Here is a 19,810-nt window from a genome sequence, read left to right on the forward strand (position 1 = left end):
CCATTGATTAAAGATTCCAAAACAGTCTAGGAGAGAAAAATGCAACATGCATGTAATATATAACTTTTATTACAATAATCATCACTGTTAAGTTGAAATAGAAACCTCAGAAAATATACTATGTAACAGGAAACAATGGAAAGACCTACATTTAAATTTCAATAATATCATCTATGTCAACAAAGAATAACTGAATTTAGCAGAGGCTCATTTGAAAAAAAAATTTTTTTTCTCCATAACCTATATCTTCAACCACCTTAGGAAAACATAATTTTTGTTTCTTCTTATTTTACCAAACTACTTCTATTCCTCAGAAATATTAAATCAACTTTTAAAATATTCCACACATACTTTGAATGTCTTAGAATGAAAATAGGATTTATTGCTTAGAAAACAAAATAAAGATTTATGTAGCATAGGTTAGTGTACCATGGCAATTATACCATGCAATTTCTATAACCTATCTGGTGGTGATGGATTTCAGAAGGTTCAGAAGACTTTAATATGCCTTCTGTCTCAGTGGAAAATGCATAAACTGATTTCCAAGATTTTCAAGTACTTTGGAATAATTCTAAGTAGAGTAATATTATATTTTACACAGGAATATACTTGGAATTCATGCAAAATGATTAAAATTTCTAGCAACAAATTATAGTAACAGTGTTCTTACAAAAGATCAAAAAGTTAAAAAAAAAAAAAACCATTAAATTTCTCACCTGCCTAATACCCAACCGGTAGGCAACAATCCGATCTACTGCATCAGGGTTCATTTGTGTCCACTGTAGACTGTAGGAATAAACACGGTGTCTGTTCTGCCATACAGGGTTGTAGGTATCATAATAGAATTCTGGAGCATAGGCCTTTCCTATAAAAGAAAGAGTCTGTTAATTCAAATAATAAATTATTCGAGTTAAACATTTTTTTTTTTTTGCCTTTTACCCACTTTCTATTATATGTTCTACAATTTATCCTTGCTTCTCAAATGTCATGTGCTTGGAATCCAATCAAGTTTCTGGGGAATTTTAACAACAGATTCTAAAGGATTTCCTGGTGGATTGGATTAGCAGTGAAAGGGAAGAAACATCAAAGATGACTGCAAGGTTTTTTTGCCTAAACTGGAAGGATGGTATTCCATCAAATGCTGTAAAATGCTATGAAGGATCAGTTTGGGAAGAACTTAAATTTTTGAAACTTTAAGTAATCTAAATGGAGATGCAAGTGAGATGTCTACCTTTGTCTGGATTTTAGGAGAGACCAAAGTTGGAGATATAATCTTGCCAACCACAGACACATACATAAATTTTAAATTCAGTATCATCACATTGATGAGATCCCCAAGGGAATGCAGGAAAGAGAACTAAGGTCTGACTAGTTAGTAGTGGTATGGCTGTGACATGCAGTGACTGTTTTTCCTACCAAACTGTGCACTTTTGAAGAATGGAAATGGTCAAAGTATAGACAGAGATAATACTCCCCATAAAGACCTGAAAAGGAATAACCAGTGAACAGGAGGAAAATTTAAAAATATAAAGTTGAAAGAAGTTCAGGAGCAAGAAAATCACCAACTTTGTAAATAAAATCAGTGAAAATGATCTTAAGATCCATCAGATTTTCATAACAAAGGAAATGGCAAAATTTCCTTCATTTTATGAATAACACTCCATCATATACACATCATGTAGGATTCATCCATTTATTCCATCAGTGTACATGGAGGCTGCTTCCATGTCTTGACTATGGCAAATGAAATATTTGTCTATATTGCCTCTGTCTTTGGTCAATAAATCTGAACTTAAAAACAAACGCCTAACATTAACATAAGAATATTGGTCAATAACAACAATGCTTTTCTAGAGATGTTAAGAATATGTGAAGCAAGATAGTGCTTACAGCACATATAAACCATCTTAGTTTTTTTTTTTTAATTGTCAAATTGAAAAGTATACAGATTTGGAATTATAAGTCCAATTTACTGATTTCCTGAAATATAGTTTTTATACACCTGTCATTTTTACCTATTTATACATATTTATTAAGTCAACAATATTAGTGTTTAGTGTGAACTTATTAGAAGCCCAAGTAGAGTGTTAGGCATTGGGGATATAAGGAAATGAAGAGTTATGGACTCTAGCCCCACAAAAATCATTCACATTTTCTCAACTTGTATAATAATTCTGCAATTCTTATTGTATGATGAATAAATTTAGTTGTGGACTTATTTTCACACTTTAACATCTTTTTTTCTCTTAAAACATTAGATTGAATATTAACTATTCTTCTGGGACTTTACTGTGTACAGGAATTTCTCTTACCTAGTTTTATCAGCCATCTATCATCTAGTGGTTGTAGAGGAGTAATTCAACACATAAAAGATAAAAGATGGATTTTGAACACTAACAATGGAAGTGATTGTATTACTCTGGAGAGGTTCTCTAGGAAAAATAGAAAGTGTCAGGTGAACTAAATTTAATTTTTCACAAGTTTATTAACAAAATTAAATATGTTGAGTTAATTATCTGAATTTTAGTAACACTTGGAGAGTTTTCTACATCACTATTGTGTGAATTTAAATTTTAATGTGACTATTAATTCAACTAAATTAATATGGATTTGATCGATTCTATATAAAAAAAGGAGGACTCTGGAAAAGAACCATCATATTCATTTTATTACTTTTATCTTGCATGAATCTTTACATTTACTAAATGATAGCACAAGTTCATATTTTTTAATACTTAAGAGAAAAATCTAGATGGGAGGTAAACAGTATACCAGATGAAGGAGTCACTACCCAAAACAGCAACAACACCTTGCATATGAGACCAAATTTTTCAAATGTTACTGAGAATGTGTATTAGTAGTAAACTAGATAAACAGCTAGGGGTTTTGATTTAAAATGAGATAAACTAAATAAATAAATGATCTAACTAAAATAAAAATAAGCTTTAAAAAACTTATAAAGTGAAATTAGCATGTCCCAGAAGTGAAGGGGGAAAGGGAACATGGAAATTGGGTAAACAGATAAAACTCTTCAATATTATGGTGAAGTATAGAACTGGTCTTTCTGTGGTGAAATTAATGTAGTATATGCACATGTTGATTCACATTGATGCAACTTGGAACTTATATAATGTTATCATGTTGGTACTTCAACAAAAATTATTAAAAAAACAATGAAAATGAGTATCTAAAAATCTATAAATGAAGTAATAGCTGCTTAAGTGAGTAGGGTAAGCCTGATGTGTTTTTATTAGAGAATAGAATCTAGACTGAATTGAGGTGGTAAAAGCCTATTCTATTTTTTTTTTTTGGAGAGGGGATGGACTTTGATTTTGTTTATTAACTATAAGGGATATTTAATGGGCAAAATATTTTGCTCTAAGCATCACTTTTTCCATAAAATTAATGATGCATTCAACCAGAAACAGGTGAGAATAAAGTCACAAATAGAGGTGATTTGGCATGGAAAAAAAAAAAAAAAACTCTCAAAATGGATAAATGGACATTTCTAAGAGTTGAAATCTACTTCAAGAAAATCAGACTAAAATTTAACATATGTGATAGATGAATTCCAGTGACTATTAAAAGAATACATATTTTAACTTTGAAATATCCTACCAATTCTCTATGAACGTGAAATGGTCTCCGTCAATAAACTGATTTTTCCTTCAGTGGAGTAATCAATGTCTAACAGTCATTTACAGAGTTCACATGGGTTGCTGTCTGCCAGCTGGCCATTAAGGTACCTCTCACTCACAAATCTATAGGGAAATATGAAATATTCCTCTACTCTTTATTGCATTATTTCAATAGTTTTAAGCATACTTCTACATTCCATTTCATGTCTCTATAGTCTGTAGTCTAATCCTACTCTTTTTGGTTGACTATCAGGGAAGTAATTGGCTACATGTAATAAATGTAAACTGCCATAATTCAAGAACTGATTGTTTATCTAAAAACATACTTCTAAGATTGTTTTAAAGCAGTTCAGTTTGGTCCTAAAATTGAAACAAAATCCTCATGATCTTATGAATATTATGAATTTGTTGATCCAGATCTATTTTAGAAGGAAACTAGATAGACTATAGGGGGTGAACAAAATGAAGGGTATACAGATGTCAAATTTTAATATCATACATTACAAACTAATGTTACCTCAATAAATTTTCAAATAAAAAGAAAAGACGAGGCAGATTGAAGAATTTAAAATCCATATTCAAGGTGGTAAAAAATTAAGCTTTCATCCAATGCTTACTTAAATATTACAAGTAGATGAAATTTCACTATAAAATTTCACCATCATCTTTATATTTAGTTGCAGATTATAACAAATCTTTTCCATCCAATTTGTAAAGTACTTATTTTATCTGTATTGACATATCTGTATTACATTTGAGCCACATTAGATGTAGTAATTGTTCATTAGATTAGAGAATAATTTAGAGGTGAACTATTCTAATGTCTTATTTAACAGACCAAAAAATAGATACAGAACAGAAATCATGATATGCAAAAGTTGATACAAATAAACAAATATAACAGGTTCTACTTTAATTTTGACTGTTGATTAATGAAATTCAAAACAAGAAAATTTGGAGCTAATTGTATCACCTTAGAATTGATAAAAATGATTTTAGATGGTACATGAATAATATTGATTAGTAAGAAGGACCTACTGATAAGAAATATTTTTGAGAAGTTATATTTGCACATAGATAAGCTTGCTTATATCTCCTAGAATACTTTTAGAACACAAAAGCTCTTTTGCATAAAGTTCAAAGGAAAAATGTTTTCATTTGAGAAATGTATATTAAAATTTAAACACACACACACTCAAATTTCTTCTCTGATTTCAGAACAAGTCATATTTAATGTTTTTGCATTCACTTTGTGAAATGTTCACAGTAATACTAAGGAAATTCCCTTGTAATAATCTTAGGCTCTGACAACCAAACATGACATCTGCTGGTTGAACAGGGAAAGAATTCATAATATCTTTTTCTCTTTTATCTTACAAGCACTTTTCTTTTTTTTCCTTCAGCAAGCATGCCTAGAATATTTTCTGGCTCTTTTATATTCTATTTTTATTTCTATACAACACTGTTCCAGTTTAAATCTTTTTAGATGAACTCATCTAGAACTATAGTTCAAAATTAGGAAACAGTTGAAAACTTTTCAAGTGTGTATTAGTAGAAGAAGAGTAGCTACAGAAATTCATGGCAAACTTAAACACTAATGCTATGTGGACTCCTGCATGTCAATATTCAGAGAAACAATGGACACTAGAGTTCACTAATTGAGACAACCAATGACTGTATACATCTCATTCTGGGAAAGGAATGAAGAATTGCATAACTTCTTGGGGAGACCTATTTTTCTGAAAACTTCTTGTTTGATTCAAAGCTTTGTAAAAGCATCATGGATGTGGGAACATTTGGAGTACTTTGAGGATAAAGGAGTTTAATCTGTGAATTCAAAGGAATGTTTTTTTAAAACAGAACCAATGTGTTCACCTCTATTACTTAAATTTGGCATTTAGTTATACAATTGTAACATTAAACTTTATCTCATTAAAAATAATGAAGGAATTATTACCAAATTAAGGGATTATGCCTATTGTCATTTTATCTGAAAGATGGTAAACTAATATATAGAAGAAATGAAGACCTGGAAGACATGTAATACTTCAAAGAAATTACTCCTATAAAAGGATGAATTACCTTAGAATTCAGGTAAATGTCACAGAATCAATAAAACAGAATATCATCACAAGATTCATTGAAGATCATTGAATAGAGATTGGTCTTATCAATATGTGAGCAGGAAATCATAACTGAAATAACATAGTTGTGAATTCAATGGCATCTCTCAGTTAATGGTTGATTAGAGTTCATAAAAATTTGCAAGTTATGTGTAACAATTTATAACTCAACTAAATCACAGGTTAAATGACAGAGTGATTGAGACAGTGAAGCGTCTATTCATCTTCCTACTCAGAGACAGCTAATATTGGGCCTCTCTGGTGATGCAAGAGATTAAGTACAGCAATGTGAAGCTATCTGCAGAGACAGCTAACATGTCTTCAAATGGCCAGTCATCACTGTGCAACACAGTTTGTTTTACTCATCCTTTACTCAAGTTCATATTCTTCTACTAAAGTCAGACTGTAAATACCATCTTGAGGTAGGCTGGAGAGTGACCACACTCTAGCTATATAACACTTGTTAGAATGCTCTGGAGACCAGGCTCATTGATTGGCTAAATAATAAAATTATTGACATTACTGTCAATCTTTACAAATCACGTAGATCTCTACAGAAAGCCTTTAAAGATAGATAAGGCATGAGATACAGTTACTTTATGACATAATTTCTTTTATAGGTTATGTGTATTTAAAATAAAATGGCTATAGAAATAGGTTTAGTGCTTTCCTTTTTTTTTTAAAGTCAAGTCACTAGAACACTATTTTCAGAAAATAAATGATGAATTCACTTAGTGACCTGTTATAGTATATGTAAAGCATTTTTATTAAAGAAATAGAACAGTAGAAATGGGGGACAAGCTTTATAATATTTTTAGCTGAATTTCTTTATAAAAGGAAGCCTCACCAAGATTTTCATCTTTGACTCTTCATTCTTGCATCTGTTGATTCATCTTTTAAATTGTCCATTGTTTGTAACTATTATAGTTTGTCTAATGACATCTACTTTCACTCATCACTTTACACCAACACATGATCTGCCTAAATGAATCTGTGAACCCTTTTTCTGATTATGCTTCTTTTGGCTACTTCTTAGTGATTCAGCATGAAGGTTCCTAAAACTTCAGTGTGATTCTCACACATTTTGACCCTGTAAGATACAACACTTTCCTCGTGTTATTTTTGTTTTTCAATTTTTCTCTCTTTTTGTACCCAAATTATGACTATCCTTTCTTTTATAATTTTTCCATGATAATCATTCATACAATAGTTAACATTTTTTTCTGAACAAGATGTTTTATTTTACAAAACATTTTTAAATTGTTATTGAAATACAATTACTTTACATCCTTGCTAGTGTTTGGCAGTGTAAGATTCTCTCCCCTTAAGTGTAGTCACTGTAGCTTTTTCCACTGAAATACCCATAGCTCTCATGCATTGTCTTAGCAAAACACAAGAATTGCAGAAAATATTTTCTATATGAACATTTTTCTTTTTTTAAGAACAGTTTTCTTTTCTTGATAAAAGATATTTTCCCAGAATTACACCTAACAGAACTGGGGCCAGGAGAGAATTACAAACAGTCTTGTTATTTTAGAATGATTCAATTATATGCTTCACCTACATGATTTTTTTTAAATTTTCAGAATGGTGGTATAGTAGATAATACCTCTATATAAAAATCTTTTAAACTTAATTATAGCTTTTAAATAACTTTTATATACTGGCCAAGAATAATCTTCCTTAAGAGTGTTTGTGGTTTTTTCAATGGAATATTATTCAGCAACCAAAAGGGAAAACTCATGCAATTTGCAGCAACATCGATGGAGCTGGAAGGGATCATGCTCAGAGAAATAAGCCAGAAAGAAAAAGAAAAATACCGGATGGTCTCACTCATAGCAGGAATTTAGAAAATCTAAATAAGGAACCAGGAAAAAAGATTAATTATAATAAAGAAAAATTCAAAATCAACAAGTAACTGTAGACCAGAGACACACTACCAGGGGTGAGGGGGAAAAGAGAGGAGGGATTAGGGTCAAAATAAGGGGGGTGGGAATTGTATGGGGAATATAACCAAAATGAAAATGCATACATTGTGCAAAAATGAAAAATGATGTAAGGATTACATAAAATAAAATGAAAAAAGGGTGCATTTTTGTTAGTCTATCAGTAAAACATTTAAAATAAATTTATAAAGAGAAATTAAAATGAGGTCACTTACATAACATTAAAATGTTCTTATTTCTGATGACAATTTAAAACCTTACTTAGATACCTATGATAAGTTCACATTAACATAAATATTTTCAGGTTGTTAATGAAAAGTTAACTATAACCTCTAACTTGCTGCCTGCATACTCAAGGATGCCTGGAGTGTTTGTAACCATAAGTCTTTACCAGACTTTTTCTAAAACCATCTAAATAAAATGACTGCCTTAATAAGGTATTAATATTTTGGATAAGAAATGGACAAAAAATCCAATAAAGCTTCCTAACATCTTCTTGATACATTAATAACTTAGCTTTTTCCTAAATCCCTAGGAAGACAGAGGCCATTAAAATAAAACATAAGAATAACCCTCCAAGTCAATTTACTAAAATATGGAAATTATGACAATGATGATCAGATACAAATACTATAATTTAAAGACTCCCCCTTGCTGCTTATTAAACACATAACTCATATTCAAATATACAGGCAACCAAGTAGGGTTTTTAGTAGTACTATGACTTTGTAATTCAATCTTGCAAATCTCTAAGAATGCTGAAGCCACACATATCTACATTAGTTGAAAGAAAATGTTATATGTTTCTCAGTCTTAAAATGCTCCCTTGATTTAAGATATTTCTCATTTAAGTAGGGACTGTCATATAAGATAAGGATTCTTCATTAATATAATAAAAATAGCATAATTGACCAATAATAATAATAATAATAATAATAATAGATTCATTTGTTTACTGGTAAGGACTTTTTCAATTAAGTTCTTTGGCTTTCATAATTAACAATTATCTTATGAAATTGGCTGGTTTTAAAAGATATTTCTGGAAATTCAAATCTATCAAAATATACAACTTACATTTTAAATTATTTTATATAATCCATTTCAAATATTTATCATAGCACAAGGCAGTTCAATAAATACTAAAGTCCCTCTACATCCAAAGACACACAAAAAAGGTAAAATCTAAAAAAAGTAAAATTAAACTTTTTTTTTAAAAGATTGATTGATTGATTGATTGATTGATACATACAAGCACTGGGTACAGTCAGAAGCGCAGGAGGGTGAGAGAATTCACCAGAGCCAGAGCAGGGAGCAGAGCAGGCAGAAGGACTGAAGTACACTGCTGAGGGAAGCAGCAGGTGGCAGGAGAGGTCACCATGTGGGGCCCTCGGCTGAGGGCAGGTTCGCAACCCAGCGCTCAACCGCTGCGGGGAGGCCCCTAAAATTAAACTTTCTAGCAGAGGACCATAGTCGTTTTTATTGTTACTGTTTCAAGCATAGGATTTTGAAGTAATTTTATATCTAAACTGGACAAACTGAAATGAGTTCCCATTTATTTTCTTTAAGCTTTAATGAAGCAATATTTCAACACAATTGAATCACCTGTGGTCCTTTTTGGCATCAGCCTAGCAAACAAAATATTTATACAAAGTAGTTGTTGGCTTATACATCAACTGTATATAGTTATCTTGGGCAAAATAAAACAAATACTTGCACATACCAGAGAACAATTCAACTTATGGGAATAACACTTTCACTATAAAAACCAGAAAGTACCTTCCAAAAATGATGAAAATTATGGATAACATGATCTTTTCCCTTTTCAAAATAAGTTTAAGTTAGGACCTGATCCAAAAATTTTAAAAGATAATTTGGATTGATGAAGCAATTAGCTTTCACATTTGACATTGTAAATGAATATTGCTGGGGTTTAACAAGAGTTTGGAAATATAAATTATAAATCCATTCACATTTTACTTGGAGATATCTAAGGAAATATTTTGTATATATAAACCATGTATTCTAAAGAAATAATCTGCAGAACTCCTCTAGGAGTAGAGTTATTTGACTATTAGTGAAGGAAAGACTTGTATGAAGAAAAAGAAGGGCAGTTTTTTAAATTCTGTCCTTCAATTATCCTCTTCTGTACTATAGATTTTACTGATGGGCTTTTGCTTGTCACTATACTATCAAATATTTGGGCACATACCAGAATTATATGTCTGGGGTTGATGTTTAAAAGTTATTCTATTATAATCTATTTCTATAATCCTGGACTTATAGAGCAAGAAAAATATTGAGGAATAAAAATATTATTTCAGATTCATATATGATTTTACAATTTATTAAATACCTTCACAAATGTTGACTTATTTTCATCTTCACAGAGTTTAGAAGGGGCAAAAATGTAAAGGGGTATTACTTGACTTGGATTGCGAATCTTGAAACTTAGTAAGAGCGACATAATTTCTGAATGAATGAAGACTGTTCTCTTTCTCTAGTCTGTAGGTCATCCCTCAAAAGGTCAAAAATGAGTATTTTGTGAGCAGTTAGAAAGGTTACACTATTCACCTAAATATACAAAAAAGCTGGCCTTTAAACTGGGAGGTCTGATCTCTATAATGTATATTATTTCTGGAATGTAGAACATTAAATTATTAGAGATGCCTACTTTTAAAATATTTCAGAAAATATTTCCCATGACAGAAAAACTCAAAACTATTTTGCTTCATTTTGTATTTAAAAAATCATTAATACCTGGTACAAGTCAACTGTCATTACCATGCTCTTATCAGTGGGAGATAAGCACAGATAGGTCAGAATAGCCATCTGGCATGCTAAGTTTGGCTATGTCATGATGATAGCTCCACAGTGATCTTGCGATTTTTTTTTTTTTTGCTTTTATAAAGATCTATAGGTTATCCCTTCAAAAGTTATGCCGCTTCTTTCATGTACCACAAACATGTCTGGTATTGAGACAACTCCATAATTTGTACGCATGTGGTTGCTTGGGGGACAGAGACAGAAATGAGATTGCAGAAGAAATCCCATAGACATCCTTAAATTTCACAAGAGAGAAGCAGAATCAGAAACAAGAAATGATTAAATATACATGGGAGTTAAATTCAATTCCTTGGATAAACATAATCTCTTATTTTGTATCGAGCACAATCTTGTTACATATCCCCCATTTTGTAGAATGAGCGCATCATTGTGCTATGATAAGTCAATGTCCACATCTCACAATATATCTAAGAAATACTGCTGGAGAATCAAGTCATGTAAGTATTTAGCAGCCATTTATTTAGAAACTCAGTTGCTAAATTCTTACATGGTCCACAAAAGAAACAGAAATACTATCTGAATTCCCTTTAATAGTGCAAGAGTATTTACTAAGGAGCCAATAAATAGAACAACCAAAATCTCTACTTATTCAAAAGAACCTGTACCTTTAAAAGCTTCTAAGACTTTTCCCTTTATCTTACTGGAAATTCTCAAAGGACTTTTCATTTGTAATTTCCTAAAGTCAGTCACTTCCTGTTTCCTTGCCCTTCCTTTATTCCAGGTTCTATCAAAGGGATAAGCAGAGAGCATACAGCATGCCTTTCCCTTGATTGATCTTTTCTTCTGGGCCTTCCCTTCCTCATCAGGAACTGATTTTTCTATCTCTAGATTTTTTAAAACTATCTTGTCTTTAATGTGAATGGCAGTCTGTGTGTATTGGTGCACTGATGGGGGAAAAAATGGGGAATCTGAATTATATTACTGAAAGAGTATGTAGGAAAAAAACAACAACAATGTACCACATTTTAAAGTGTGTATCACACAAGGGAAAAATCCCAATGTAATATTAGCAAACAGTCTGCCTGTTCAATTTATTTTGTTTGACTTTGTAGTATCAGATAGTGAAGAATTTTTCTCTTCCTGTCATATACTACAAATGTGTCTGTGTTGATGAATAAATTCTCAAATTCTTATGAAAAGATATCCACTGGATTCTTTCTAGTCATGTCTTTGTAAACCAGTGTTCTACTTGGTCACAGAAAATGTTCTAATTGGAATTTCTAAAGCATAAATAGAAAGATTGATTTAAGGAATTAAAAAGTTCTTATTAGACATGAGGAAGAACAGGTGCTGGAGCTCTCCCAGACAAAAATAAGACTTTTAAGGCACATTTGTTGCTATTTTTCAGGTACCATAATAATGAACTTGCAGACAATATGCTTTTAATATTCACAACCCCCTGCAGAATGAGATTTTTCCTGTTATTTTCCTTTTACCAAAGATGAATGTAAAAATTAAAGATTTTATACAATTTGACCTACTTTGAGCAACAGTTGAGTCACAAAGCTGCATTCTGATACCACACAAGTCCAAAGCCCTTTTTATTCCAACTTCCAATTTCTTTAGACATGGTTACTCATGACAAGGTATGCCTCACTGAATGGGATATGGTAAGTGATATCCACTACTTTTCTTACCACTACCTGTGCCGGCAGAGAAGTTACATCTGCTGAAAGAAAGGGACACTCCTGCCTCCCTGGTGGCACAAGGGGTTAAGCACCACACTAGGAAGCAATCCACAGCCTCTGCAGCATGAGTTCGATCCCCGGCCAGCCAGGGAGCAACACACATGGCGCAGCAGACCTCTCCTGTCTCACCCGCTGCTCCCCTCAGTAGTATGTTTCAATCAGTCTGCCTGTTCTGCTCCCCACTCTGTCTCTGGTGAATCCTCTCACCCCCTGCATTTCTGGCCTGTACCCCAGCTCTTGTATGTATGAATAAATAAATCTTAAAAAAAAAAAAAAGAAAGGGACACTATTTTCCTAATTCCGACACAGTCACTGGCAGGCTGGTAGAATTTCTAATAGGGTGCTATTTCCATGAATCTAAAAATGACCCCTACTTACTGACTTTGCCCAGTATGTATATACAAATTTAATCTACACATTTATCCTTAGGACTTAACCAGTTTAGTTATACTCTATCATTACATGAAAGCATTATCAAGTCATGAATTTATAAAGATAAGTATTGACTAATCTCTAGAATGAGAGCTGCAAGTATTTTACTAAATATTTAATTCAGGAAGAATGAATGTCCACTAAGCTGCTGTCTTTCTTAAAGCTACACAGTCCCTAAAAACTTAACAGTTTCAAAGTATCTAAAAGCCTTGTGATCATTTAAAGGACCATTGGCTGGGCTATGTGCACGGAGGGAGAGCAGATGGGATGAAGTGACCTAGTGGATCTCAGGCTGAGAACAGAATGTTCAATGGTGTACTTATAAACCACATTAACTTCTTGGCAAGTGCTACTGCTGCACATGTGGGTGGTCCTTTGCTGAATAAGAATGTGTGCAATATCATTTAGGCAGGGAGCAAGAGGTGTTCAAGTGAGTTGGAGAGGAGCCCAGAAGGTATGCTGCCTATCTTCTAGGAACATTTATTTTCTCCAAAACATGTAACTTGAATTAATAAAGTAGATTTAGATATGAATAAAAGGAAAATAGTTATTGAAACTGAATCACTGTGACCCTCTGAGAATAACCAAAAGATTTGTGATTATGACTCCTAGTGCAAGGAAAAGATTAGTGCACAAATAACTGTTCTTATCACATTGCTAAGAAGCAAGGGTCTGGATCTGCCTGCAAAAAAGGTTTCTGACTTAAGTTTTATTCTGAGCTCCTAGTAACTGTCATTTTGATTTGTTCTTTAGAAATAGACAAAGTTCATTAAATGATGAGAGAAAGATTCTTTAAGTAATATCAAAATATAAGACTTTGGTGATGTTCTCGGAATGCTGAAAAGTATTTATATAAAGAACACCTCACTGACTTTCTCAATGTAGAGTCTCGTCACAAGATCTTCCCTTGAGAAAGGTGATGGGTCAGGTTGTAAGCAATTATCTGTGGGATCTCGCTCCTAACCACCTGAAGTCTGGTGTCTGATACACTTTTGGAACAAGTTCTCCCTACTCTCATCCATTAATCATTCCTTCAGGGTGATGGACAGAGAGGCCAGTTGCTTAAGCAGACAATTAGAGATGACTTTGATTTCACTGAATTAAAAAGTCCTTTGATTCTTTCACAGATTGGTTTTATTACCACTCAGAATCGACTGCAAAACCCAACTGTGCAAAGTACCAAACAGATCCTTTAGAAAAGAACAGAAATACTAAACATAAGATTCATAAACATCTGTGTATATTCTCACATTTGGGTTTTTTTGTTTCATTTATCCGATGTCACTAAGTATCATGAAGTTTATTTTCTCCCAGGGAAAACTATCTGAGATTTCAGACAATTTCTTATACTCTAAAAGTGGATCTAACATCTACCTAAAAGGACACAGGGAAGCTATCAGAATTAATTTTGCAAGTATGGCCTAGCTTGTTATATTAATATCTCTCCCCCACCTTTATTCCACTTAGCAGTGACTTATAAAATGGCAATTCTCCAACATGTGATTCATATCTTTCTGATTTAACTTGTATGTGGGGCTTTTGTTATCAACATATTAGCTCATGCTAAATTCTTAATGTAACAGTCACTGTCTCTTAAAGCAAGGACTATAATTGAGAAATGATGGTAATGGTTCTCACAGGAAGAGAAAACACACCGAAGAACAATCACATTAGTGTTTCCATCTGAAGGAACACACTTTGGAGATTAGTGGAAGAAAAATAAATGATTAATGGGGAATGACTAATTATTTTAAGATTAATAAAGTTATTGAGTATACTAAAAGTATAAACTAGAAAAAATGTACATAAGTTTATATAAATCTAATCCATGCATATTATGAAACCCTTCCTATTCCCAACTCTACCTTAGTTGGAAAATATCATCCATTTATTTGGAAATACTTTAATGTGGTATATTTTATACACAATGAAATGCATGTATGTTAAGTGAAAATTTTTAAGAATTTAGAAATATACATTCATTGCTATGTAATCATCACACTGCTCAAGCAATAGGAAAGTTCCAGCACTACAGAAAGTTACCTTTTGCCCCTTGGTATTAAGTCAGTACATCCCACCCTCAGCTCCAACCAAACAAGAATCTAATTTGTGTTAGTAAATATTAGTTTTGCCTATTTAGGAAACTCATATAAATAGTTTATGTGTATGGTTCTTTTTGTTTATATTGCTTTTTAAGCGCAGCCACACATTGTACTTTGTGTGTCAGTAGTTCTTTCCAATCTTATGATGTAGTAAAATCTCATTTCATCAATAGATCACAAGTTGCTTAATCAACCCGTTAATGGATATCTATGTTGTTTCTAGTTAGAGGCTAGTTACAAATAAAGCTGAAATTAAAGTTTGGGCATCAGTTTTTGTATAGACACATGCCTTTATTTCTATGGGGTAATCATCTGGAGTGGAAATGCCCAATCACTTGATAATGCATGTTTAGTTTTATGAGAGATTGAAAAGCTATTTTTAAAAAAAGTAATTCCATTTTACATCCCCCCAACAGTGTGATAGTTGTTGCTCCATATACTCACCACTATTTTGTATTGTCAGTCTCTTTTTAAAAATTATTTTATTGAAGAATGTTGGCTTACATCGTTTGTATTTTGGAAGTATAGGATCCCCTCCCTTCCCTTGTCAGCTATCATTATGAAATCATATATTTTTTGACACACTTTCATGCATGAATTTTGAAACTCCATTTGATGCACACATTTAAAATCACTGTCTTCCCATAAATTCTTAATAAATTCTTCTTTATTATTAAATTTTCCTCTTAAACTCCAACAATTATTATTGACTTGAGGTTTATTTTATCTGATCACAATAGAACCACATTAGCTATTATGTCTGGCGTTGCATGTTAGGCATTGGTCCGTCTTTTTTCTGCTTGTGTCTCTATATGTAGTTTGTTTCTTCTAGATAGCAGTGTGTATCATGTAGATATCTTGCCTTTTAAAACAAAAATCCAATCGCATGATTTCTATTCCTAACTAGAGTGTTTCTATTCCTAACTAAAGTCATTGACATTTAATGTTCTTATTAACGTATATTCAGTTAAAATCTATCATCATGCTCTTTACTTTCTCTTTCCCTTTGATTTATCTTTTGCTTTTTTCATGCAATATTTTAAGAACATTCACATGTATTTTAGTTGCATTGATGCACCACTTAAAATACATTTTAGGCATTTCTTTTGGCTAAAATTATGCAACCTTAATTGGTTCTATCAGAATGAATACAGTATCACTTAATGTAGTATAATCACACTGTGCTTTTCTGAGGTCTCTACTCACTTCTCACCTCACAAATGTTATAGATTTACAATATAATTAAATTCCATCACTTGTGTTACTGTAATATTTTAATTCTAAATATGTAGCAAACCTTAGTTTATATTATTTTTGTTACAAACTAAGGAGTGGCAGACTTTTTCTTAAAGGGCTACATACTAAGTATTTTAGATTTATGAGGCATATGGTTGCTGTTAGAACTACTGACATCTTTTGATGTAGCATAAAAAAACATAAACAATACAGAAACAAATGAAATGTATGCTGCAATTAACCTTTATTTATAAAAACAGTTGGCTGATCCAAAAACTGTAATATTCAGACCATTGTCTATATAACTGCTAGAAGAAAATCATGAGAAAAATGTTTAGTCTTTCATTTTATGCACTTATTTACTGGATCTTAACGTCTTCATTTCATTTTTCCAGTTACTGAGATCTAATTAGTATGCAAAAATTGCACAAAATTAATACATACAGTTTGCAAGAATACTCTGTATAACCATCACCACAATCCAAGTAACACACATGCCCACCAACTCCAAATGTTTCTTAGTGTTCATATTTGTGTATTCATCTGTATGTGACAAAAGTCCAGAAATAAAATCATTTCTGTCAAGGCTGTTAAGAATACAAAGGGGGAAGGACAGTGTCTTCAATAAATGTTGCTGAGAAAACTAGATATCCATATCCAAAAAGAATGAAATTGGATCCTTATCTTTCACCTTACACAAAAAATAACACACACTGGATTAAATATTTGAACATAAATTCTGAAACCATAAAACTCCTAGAAGAAAAGATTGTTCAATTCTTTTATAGAAAAGATGCTGTGTCTGTTTTGCATAGATACTGGTTTACATTGTTATGCTTTTCCTTAGATACAAAGATTATCCTTTGTCATATTTTGTGGTACAATTTTACTAACTACTTATTCTCTAGCTTTCATTTTTCAGAAAATTATATTTATTTGACCTTAACTATAAAGTATATTTTCAGTGGATATGAAATTATGAATTGACAGTATTTCAAAGATTTTTAAAGATTTAAAGATACTTTCCATTGTCTTCTAATTTATTTTCTGTCTAATAAGAAGGCAATTGTCATGCACATCAACAAAATATCTGGTTGCTTTGAAATTTTCTTCCCCCACATTCTTATTTTCTCCTAGAACTTCAATCATACTTATTTTAGATCATTTTATACCACCCCCTTGGTCATTGGGGCTTTCTTTTTAATCTTCTATCTTTTCTTCTATCTATTAAATTGTATCAGCTTTTTCAATATTTCTTCACTTTTATCGACCCTTCTATTTTTTCTGATATGCTGTTAAGTCCATCCATGTGATTTTCTATTGCAGTGAGTATACAATTTTACTTATACAATTTGTATTTGGTTCTTTTTAAGAGGCTCTCCTCTATGAATATTTTCTATCAATTTTCTCATAAATGCTGCTTTTATTATTAAATCTTTGAATATATTTACTTTAATACTTTGGAAATATTTATAACTACTTTTTGCTATATCAACATCTGCGCTGCCTATCCATTTTTAATGGACAACTATTATTTGTGACTAAGGTAGCATTTTCCTATTTTCTTTGTACATGAGGTAATTATTATTATTTTATGAATATGATTAGTAAAAATGTATAGATAATTGACTATACATCTTCCTCTAGACAGTGTTGATAGTCCCCTGTAGTGTCTCAAACTTCTATTAGGTAATTCAGTTACTGCAAATTACCTTACACTTGATATGCTAGCCTTCTGCAATTTTTAGAGTGAGCCCTATGGATAAACTAGGGTGTTTTCTTAAGCTCTTCCAAGTTTAGTGAAACTCATATTCCAAATTCTGCATCCTCATGAATCTTTTCATGACTTGGTATTAGTCTTTCTTAAGGAATATGTAGAAAAGGTCTTCAATAAAAAAAGAATGACTCTTATTGTAAAGATAAAATAATCTATTCTGATTATCACCAGGATATTTGGGATTTGGATGAGAAATATCCTACTTTGCTTAGCTGAAAATTCTAGCTTCCTTTAGCATTAAATGAACATTACTATCACTTTTCCTTTCACCCCCAAAGCCCAGATGGTAGCCTCCAATAGTATATCTTCTCTGTATAGTCAGTACAGATAAGTACCAAACAAACTCATCTGGACCAGGAAAGCTTGTATTTTTCGCTCTTTGCTCTAATTTGATACTATAACGTCTCACGTGGTATTGCATTTATTATTGTGTCAGGCTCTACTGTCTGCTTGCGCTCACGTAAGAAAATACAAGGGCCTCCCCTGGTGGCACAGTGATTGAGTGCTGGGCTGCGAAGCTGCCCGCAGCCTCTGCAGCAGCGATTGGATCCCCAGCCACTGGCGGTGTTCCTACATTTTGCGCAGACCTCACCTGTCTTGCTCACTGCTCTCCTCAGCAGTTTATTATCAGTCTGCCTGTTCTGTTCCCTGCTCTGGCTCTGGTGAATTTTCTCACCCTCCCACGCTTCTGATTGTACCCAGTGCTTGCATAAATAAATAACTAAATAAATAACTAAATAAATAAATCTTTAAAAAAAAAAAAGAAAATACAATAACCTGGGAGACTTAATAAAACAGCAATCTACTTTCTTACATTTCTAGAGAATGGAAATTCAAGATCAGGGTGCCAAGATGGGCAGTTTTGGTGACAGTTTTCTTCCTGATTTGCAGATGACCACATCTTACTGGCACGAAAGAACAATAGAGGCAGGTCTCTAGTGTTGTTTCTTATTAGGGTACTAAAGTAAGGGAGGACTCCACCTTCATAACCTTATCTCAACCTAATCATCTCCTAAAGTTCCCCTCTCCAAATATTATCACATTGTACATGGAGGGAAGAGGGTCCAATGTGAATTTTTAAATGATACATTTTTTAGTCCACAGTACAAGTCAAACTTTGTTTGAGTCTTGTATCCTGCTTTTGGTTCTATCTAGACTTTTAACTTCTTATTTTCCTGATTCCAAGATGTGGACACACTAATTTCCTTTATTCTCTGTAGTCAACTATCAGTTAAGCTTCCTTCTCTCTGCTCTAGGGAAGAGTTTCCTGATTTTGATGTTCAACTCTTTCAAATCTACTTTAATTGAACTAGATTTAATTTTCATAGATTGTATTTTTAGACCCTGAAAAAAATTTACACTTGATCTTTCACTTTTTAGTGTTCTAGAACACACAGGTATGTAATTCATAAATTGCTATATCACATGAAATCATGATTTTCTTAATTTGTCTGCATTTTTACCTATTTGTAGTTAATGAAATATAAATGCCTAAAATCTATGTTAAATTGATCTTTTCCATCATAATGTTTTAGTGTTAAGAGTCCAGTAACAGAGTTTTGATAGCCTTTTGATTTACTATTCTGATTGTTCCATTGCAGGAATTACATGAATTTATAATGAAGAAAATGATTAATGCAGAGAATTTAAAGATGCTTCTATGACTACAGTGAACACTTTAATTGACACTTGGCTTTAAGTACAATATAGAAAATGGATTATTCAACAAATGTTTGCTAGTGGAAAAGAGTCTGAAGTGTTTTATAAATTAGATAGAATATTAAGGTAAATATTTTGGTAAAATTTTTGTGAAACGGTAGTGTTAACCTCTTTAATTAATATTACATTTTTATTTCTACTTTTTCAGGCTCAGCATGGACTTGCTTACATTTTATCTAGTTTAATTATTCAAAAACCTCTCTAGCACCACTAATTAAAGAGTCATTGGAGGGTGTCAAAAAGAGTTTGAATTTACAGTAAGATGATGCACATTTTATCTCTTGATTCATGAGCTTCTGCTAGCT

At 32.2% G+C, this 19,810-nt stretch overlaps 1 protein-coding gene across 1 annotated transcript in view; it reads right to left on the reverse strand.

The window, feature by feature from the left end:
- Nucleotides 1-19,810, reverse strand: part of MDGA2 (MAM domain containing glycosylphosphatidylinositol anchor 2) — a 729,529-nt gene that overhangs the window by 61,195 nt on the left and 648,524 nt on the right. Inside the window, 1 exon segment of the mRNA XM_054690202.1 lies at nucleotides 717-865. Coding sequence (XP_054546177.1) covers nucleotides 717-865 — 149 coding nt within the window.

The sequence above is a fragment of the Talpa occidentalis genome, unplaced genomic scaffold, assembly GCF_014898055.3.
Source record: "Talpa occidentalis isolate TD23 unplaced genomic scaffold, MPIMG_talOcc4v2.1 talOcc4.11, whole genome shotgun sequence".
NCBI classification, from domain to species: Eukaryota; Metazoa; Chordata; class Mammalia; order Eulipotyphla; family Talpidae; genus Talpa; species Talpa occidentalis.